Genomic DNA, 7,735 nt, shown 5'->3' with positions numbered 1-7,735 from the left:
AATATTATATTAAAAATATATTTTTAAAAAATTAAAATAATCATTATTTTAAATTTTTTTTTCTCTTGCATAATAATTATAATGAGATAAAAGAAATAATAATTACGATTGAGGAAAAAACTATTATATGCATATGTATTATTTTTCCGTGTTGTGATGTAAATGAAACTATAGTGATTAATTTTGGTGATAATGTCCAAATAATCCTCCCCGTCATTTTCACAGAGATAATCCACTTGCTCTTGTGATCATGACGATGCTGTATAGTTGCAGCAGACAGGGAGAAGGAGAGGTGCATAAACAACCGGCAATAATTTTGCTCTTTCTTTTATATATACCCTTCTTCATATCTTTTAGTTATAGTGGTATATACATGATGAGGTTTGGTTACGTAATTCAACTCACATGTACGTAGAAATTGGTTACACACTAATCAATACCTAGCTAGCAATAGAGTTAAGTTGATGGAATGTCATTGTAGGGTTAGATGGAGATCTGGGTCCCCTGCATGGACCCCACATCAGGTTCTGAATGTATGTCGGCTAGGGCATGTAGTACTTATGAAGGAGGGAAGTTAAAGAGAGTCTTATTGCACACCATTTGATCAAGGCGATACAAGGCCACTTAGGGAACAAGAATATAAAAGAAGGAAAAAGAAGACGACATAGCAAAGCCTAGAAACATGGGTCACCATTCTTGCTGCAACCAACAGAAGGTTAAAAGAGGACTTTGGTCTCCTGAGGAAGATGAAAAACTCATCAGATACATTACTACTCATGGATATGGCTGTTGGGGTGAAGTTCCAGAAAAAGCTGGTTCGTTTTACTTCTTTCTTTCTCTTTTTAATCAAATAAATCTAATCTAAGAATTTTGGTACAATTATTTTTTAATCAATAATTAAATGTATTTGTACACACCGAAGGACAGAGAGTGTGTGTTTCTCAATAAATGTACTAAAATCTTTAAATTATTTCTGGGTACTTTAGAATTTCTGTTTGCTCAGCCCTCTTAATTTCTTGATGATGATAGAACTGCCCTCAATTTCAATGATTAAATTTGAAGCGTACAAGTCTTGTACATGTAATATTTCTCATCTGTGCTTAATTGGGTTTTTAGGGCTTCTAAGGTGTGGCAAGAGTTGTCGCCTGAGATGGATTAATTATTTAAGACCCGATATTAGAAGAGGCAGGTTTACACCTGAGGAGGAGAAGTTAATTATAACTCTTCACGGGGTCGTGGGAAACAGGTTTGAATTACACTGTATAGCCGTAGTGCTCTAACCAGGATTTTGAATCATGATCAGTTCAACCCTTCTATTCATTTCTTCTCCTATATATTTCCTGTCCTATGTCATGATACATGCCTTTTTTTTAAGTCCTATGGCATCAACCTATAGTTGAGCACTTGAGCTGAGTTGAATAACTCTCTCATAGGCAAAAAGGTGAAAAAAAATTGATTAGATATAAATGAATTTTGGGAAGTATAAAATTGGTTATGATCGAGTTTTACCTGAAATAAATAGCGGCTATATATGTGATTTATTCTCTGTATTGATTGAATGGGACATATCGACCAGTTTATAAACTGCAGTATAAATGTAAAGGACTTAAGGTTAAGGTGATTGGTTATATGACATTCCTTGTGCTACGGCTTATCTTTCAATTTCTGTATGAATTTCAATTTGCTGATAAATAAATAAACAAATAAACTATGTATAATTGCATTGCACTTCTAATCTCCACGAGTTCTTGCTAATTGTATTTGATATATACAAACTATTTGAGCTGATTATAAGCCAGATTTCTCATTCAATTCCAGTTTTTTTGCAATTATCTCTATCTCTCACCATTGCTTAAGTTATTTTTCATATACAACTCAAAAATATCTCCAAATAAAAAGTAACGACAAAAGTTGTCCCATTTTTTATACACAAAAAATAATTCCTTTCTAAGTAAAAGCTATCAGAAGGAGCTAATCGGTCTCTGAGCTGTAGTTTTAAGCAACCAATTCTATCACCGTTGATATTCTCTTGTCCACCTTTAGTGTGGAAGCCCTCCTAGCCTCCCACCTTCACAATCTTACAATATAAAATCTGTATACTTCTTGCAAATTTTTTAGGCAACAACGTACGTTATCTTATTCTTGTCCAATATTTTCGATATAAATGCTTCCAAACTAATGAAATGATGATTTTATGTAAAATATATAGAGAAATTGTATACTGCTTTCAAAATTTAAGGGTTTTAACACTGTTATTAAGAAACTTTAATTTTTCCTTTTCTCTCTCACTCTCTTTCTCTTCCTAGCTCTCTCTTTTCAGTATACAAACAAACATCTGCTAAATAAGCATGGACTTTAATAAGAACATATAGGTTTTTCTTGATTTGAACTGTCGACTTGTATTGATTCTTGAATTTGGGAAATGCAGATGGGCTCACATTGCAAGCCACTTGCCTGGTCGAACTGACAATGAAATAAAGAACTATTGGAACTCATGGATAAAAAAGAAGATAAGAAAGACTTCGGTGTCTTCAACCACCATTGCACAAAGTATCGATCACAATTCTTCCCACCAGTTCAATTACAATTCCAATCTAGTACTAGACCACTTTCCCAACCAAGATAACAATCTACAAACAAAACCTCCAGTTCAAGAAGCCTTGTTTTCCTCAACATGCCCTCTGTTCATATTTGACACTACTGATTCACTAGAACCTGGCACAGCAACAGACTGCAAGAGTAGTACTGTGCGAGCAGAACATTTTCATCAAGATGCTGTGGGTTTGAGCAGTGAAACATGGAACTCGAGCCACCATCAGGTTCATGCACTTCCACCTCTCACAGTGAGTGTAGGTTTGGACACCAGCAATTATTTGCCACCATTGATTGAGCACGTGGACAACATGGTCCCAATTGAGGTACAATCATGTACTATCGATGAGCAAGGAGATATAGCACTAGAGTGCTTGCAGAGGCAAGGGTTAAATGAATGGGTGGAAACGCAGCAACAATGTCCTAATTTTCTTTTTTGGGACAGTGTTGAAGGACAACTTGGTGGGGAAGAACTAGCACCAAATTCATCAAATGTGGAAGCAAATACGCTTTCTCCTTTTCCTTGTTCTTTGTGAGATAACAATGATTGTGGAAGGTGACCCCACTTTCTCATATGACCTCTAATTAACTAGCTAGGAAGACATTTTCATCAAAATGGTCCAGGCCAGGCTTTGTGAATTTGCAGAGATGCACGTTTTCCTTTTCATTGCTGATTTGTAAAGATTGTGAAATGTGAGTGAAGGTAAGATATATATGTGTTTGTATATGTAACCATTGGTGAGGTTTGTTGGTTGTTTTGACGTGGAAGAGGGAAAAAAAAAAAAAGAAATAAAGGTGATTGCAACAAGCAGCAAAAGTTTGATTTTGAAGACTTGTAAAAAGCATCTTCTTCGAATTGCTAAATATTTGACTGTACATGTGGTGGATTTTGAATGATAATAAATTAATAATGCATGGGCTTTGCCCCCCTTCACATATTATGATTATAGTTTGATTTTGAAGATATATTTACATAAAGTATCTTCCTGTTAAAGCATTTTCCATTTGCTGTATATAGTTTGACTGTGTAGACGACATTAATAATGGGTTTTTGCCCTTTACATTTACATGTCATTTTATACCAACAACCTGTCTGTGGAAAAGACCAAAAGTGAAAAAACATTGACTTATCACATGCATGTCCCCCAATTTCCAAGTCCCAAAAACACCAAATGCAAAAGCGAGAGAAAAAGAGATTCTGCCTAAGGCTGTCCATGCATTGATTGGGTTTTCCCTCTTGACAGTGGCGGGTTAATTTGGTTAAATCAACGATAACAATGGCCATTATTAAAATATTCCTTAAAATTTTTATTTTTATTACCAATGTCCTTACTCCTTACTGTAACAATCAGTTTATTTAACTCTCGTAACGTGCAGTTAAAAAAAACAATACTCCAATATATAAAACTTTTAATAAAAATCACAATGAGAATATATATTGTTACAAGTAATGTATGTTATACGTACTTTAATTTATAATATAAAAAATATAATTTTTTATTCTTTATAGGAAAACCATTTTAATTAATTATTGATCATATATATTTATTTAGATAACAATTTGCGCACTCAAATCTTTGTTTAGAAAATATAAATGGATTTTTATCTACAAATTAATAACAACTATTGGAAAAAAAATCCAAACATAAATCATGTTATAGTAAAATCATTTTTATTTTAATAAATTCATTTTTAGTAAAGTTTAGTTTATAGCATACTTTTGATTTAAAACTATATTTGCAAATTTTAATCCAAACATATATTGAATGTTATAAAAATATGATTTTATTAAGAGTTTTTTAAAGAAATTAATAGTTATTCTTAAGCAAGAGAAGAAGAAGTTATTCTTAAGCAAAAGAAACAAGATTGGGATGAATTGTCTTTTGGGGTTTAATAATAGAAAACTATAAAATTAAAAATTCAATACAAACAAAACAAAAACTATATCTTCCAAAAAAAAAAACCTATGAACGCAACAAAATAATATATATAGGATGAGACTTATCATCCTCATCTTGCGCAATTGGTGTTTACTCCGGTTTAGCAACAATACGTAACCCATATTCAGCCCTCAAAGTTCAAATCTAACAAACCAGTTACCACCTTAACCCAAAACTGAGTATACCGTTTTTATCTCAATAAAGACACCTCAAAGACCTTTCTTTTATCTCCACCCAAAATAGAGTCATATTATATTGATACAAAGAAAGTTTTTAAAATGTTACCGACACCCATTTCTTTTACTAAAAATAGGGATGCCTTTATATGTGAGATATACCAATATATTTCATGATCTCTCGCCCTTGAATAAATATCTAAGTATAGCTTTTAATAATTGGGGAAGAACAAAGAGTGATCCAAGCAGCCAAGCATAAAACTAGTCTTTTATATTTCTCTCCATTCTCTTGTTTAATTCTTCAATAATGTACATCTTTTATCTGTCCAATAACCTAATAATGCACTCCTTAAGTGATGGGATGTTAAACTTTCAAAAGAAGCAAATTAGATTAAGTCTTTCGCTTGCTCAAAGGTATTACTGTAAATGCTAGATTTTACTGAATATGTTTGGGGAATGTTTTAGAGAAAATTATAATAACACCTTGAAGATTACATAAGTATTTTTTTTTTTAATCTTTTTAACCAATACATATACTTGTTTTATAAGGGGTGTTAGTGTAAGATTTCAGAAACTATCAGTTGTGTTTTCAAACATATAAAGTATTAATTAATGTTTCCAAACTTAAAAGGGAGTTAGTCTAGAACAATAAAAAGGATAAAGTTGTGTAATTTGATAAAAGTTGAAGGAGTGTTATAATTTGCTCAATGTTTTATGTTAGCTTCGAGTTTTGTTTACTAGTTTAAAATCTTATTTGATTATATTAGTATTATTTGATTTGATAAATAACTTTATTTTTTAATAGTTTGAATGTATTATTTATGAGACATTACTTTGAAGTAGTGTCTTAACATTTATATTCTTATATTTTATTCTATTTTTATTTTTAAAATGTTTATTAAATATACTTTTTACCCTTTTATATAAGAGTTTTAATATTTTATTCTCTCTACTTTCACTCATGATTTCATATGCATGTTTGATGATGTGATTCACTAGTTACTTTCTAAGAATAACTCTTCATCCTTATATTGTATTTTATTAAAAATAATTATTCATTAGAAATCATTAGATTTTAAGAAAATGAATAATAAAAATAAAAAATAATTTAAAAAAAAAACATTATTAAAATAACTTGATTCTTCCTTTTATATATATATATATATACTCACAATAAATTTTAAATAAATAAGTCGTTAATGTGAGTTATAAAACTTGATCTTGATTAATTCAATTAATCTTATTTAATTAAGTATTTAACAAATAAATTCAATTTATTTATGAATAGTACACCTCTTTTACACCCTTACAAATGATCCGAACCTAAAACTCAACTCAATCAAGTTCAATTTCGATCTAGTTAGATGAATTCAGACCATGACAATTTTTTAATTTTTTTCAGAAAACTGAATTTGTTAACAAAGTGATGGAACCGATTTGGACAATATTTTTTTCTCCTAAATAAACTCATTCCCGCCTCACTGTGTTCACCTCTAATTATGGGCAGCAAAACAAGAATAGCTTTTGGGCCATCCTATTTAACCCACCCCACTTTTTTTAGGCGGGTTGGATAAACGTTATTAGATAATTGCTTTGCGCACCCAGAAATATTACTTGTGCACCCAACACTTTTTCTGTTTTCCAAAATTACCCCTGACAAATTTAATGACCCATGTAAGATTCGAACTTGTGACTTTCATGTTATTAATACAACACTCTAAACAACTGAGCTAATACAACAACAACAACAACAACAACGCCTTATCCCACTAGGTGGGGTCGGCTACATGGATCAACTTCCGCCATAATGTTCTATCAAGTACCATACTTCTATCCAAACCATTAATTTCGAGATCCTTTTTGATAACCTCTCTTATAGTCTTTTTGGGTCTTCCTCTGCCTCGAATTGTTTGTCTTCTCTCCATCTGGTCTACTCTCCTCACTACAGAGTCTACCGGTCTTCTCTCTACATGCCCAAACCACCTAAGTCTATTTTCCACCATCTTCTCTACAATAGGCGCTACTCCAACCCTCTCTCTAATAGCTTTGTTTCTAATTTTATCCTGTCGAGTCTTACCACACATCCACCGCAACATCCTCATCTCCGCTACACCTACTTTATTCTCATGTTGGCTCTTGACCGCCCAACATTCTGTTCCGTACAAAATCGCCGGTCTTACCGCAGTCCGATAAAACTTTCCCTTTAGCTTGATCGGTACCTTTGCATCACATAACACCCCCGATGCTTTTCTCCATTTCATCCATCCTGCTTGAAAGCGATGATTCACATCCCCTTCAATTTCCCCATCATCCTGTATTACAGACCCAAGATATTTAAACCGTGTGACTTGAGGGATAATATGGTCTCCTATTTTCACCTCTGAGTTAGAAACCCTCCTTCTTTTGTTGAACTTACATTCCATATACTCCGATTTGCTTCTGCTTAGGCGAAAGCCATGTGTTTCTAGAGCTCGTCTCCAAGTTTCCAACCTCTCATTCAACTCCTCCCTCGACTCTCCAAGGAGGACTATGTCATCTGCAAAAAGCATGCATCTCGGCGCTATCTCTTGGATTTGTTCCGTGAGGACATCCAGAATTAAGGTAAAAAGGTAGGGGCTAAGGGTTGACCCTTGATGTAAACCAATTGTGATGGGAAAATCGTCTGACTCTCCACCCTGTGTCCTAACACTAGTCGATACCCTATCATACATATCTTGGATAGCTCGAATATATGCAACCCTAACCCCTTTCTTCTCTAAAGCTTTCCACAAAATCTCTCTAGGCACTCTATCATACGCTTTCTCCAAGTCAATAAAAATCAAGTGCAAGTCTTGTTGGGCCATGCGATATTGCTCCATCACCCGCCGTAATAAATAAATCGCTTCCATGGTCGACCTTCCCCGGCTGAAACCAAATTGATTCTCAGTAACTTGAGTCTCCTTTCTTTATCTCCGTTCGATCACTCTTTCCCATATTTCCATGGTATGACTCCTGAGCCTGATTCCCCTATCATTTGCCCAATTTTGT

At 33.3% G+C, this 7,735-nt stretch overlaps 1 protein-coding gene across 1 annotated transcript in view; it reads left to right on the top strand.

The window, feature by feature from the left end:
- Positions 1 to 593: 593 nt before the first annotated feature.
- Positions 594 to 7,735, top strand: part of LOC100499910 (plectin/S10 domain-containing protein) — an 11,536-nt gene continuing 4,394 nt past the window's right edge. Inside the window, exons 1-3 of the mRNA XM_041015178.1 lie at positions 594 to 815; positions 1,117 to 1,246; positions 2,429 to 3,124. Of these exons, the coding sequence (XP_040871112.1) occupies positions 683 to 815; positions 1,117 to 1,246; positions 2,429 to 3,124 (959 nt within the window). The 5' untranslated portion in view covers positions 594 to 682. The remainder of the gene's footprint in view (positions 816 to 1,116; positions 1,247 to 2,428; positions 3,125 to 7,735) is intronic.

Source organism: Glycine max, chromosome 5 (genome assembly GCF_000004515.6).
Source record: "Glycine max cultivar Williams 82 chromosome 5, Glycine_max_v4.0, whole genome shotgun sequence".
In the NCBI taxonomy this organism is placed as follows: Eukaryota; Viridiplantae; Streptophyta; class Magnoliopsida; order Fabales; family Fabaceae; genus Glycine; species Glycine max.
This window is presented reverse-complemented; position numbering and strand designations above follow the sequence as displayed.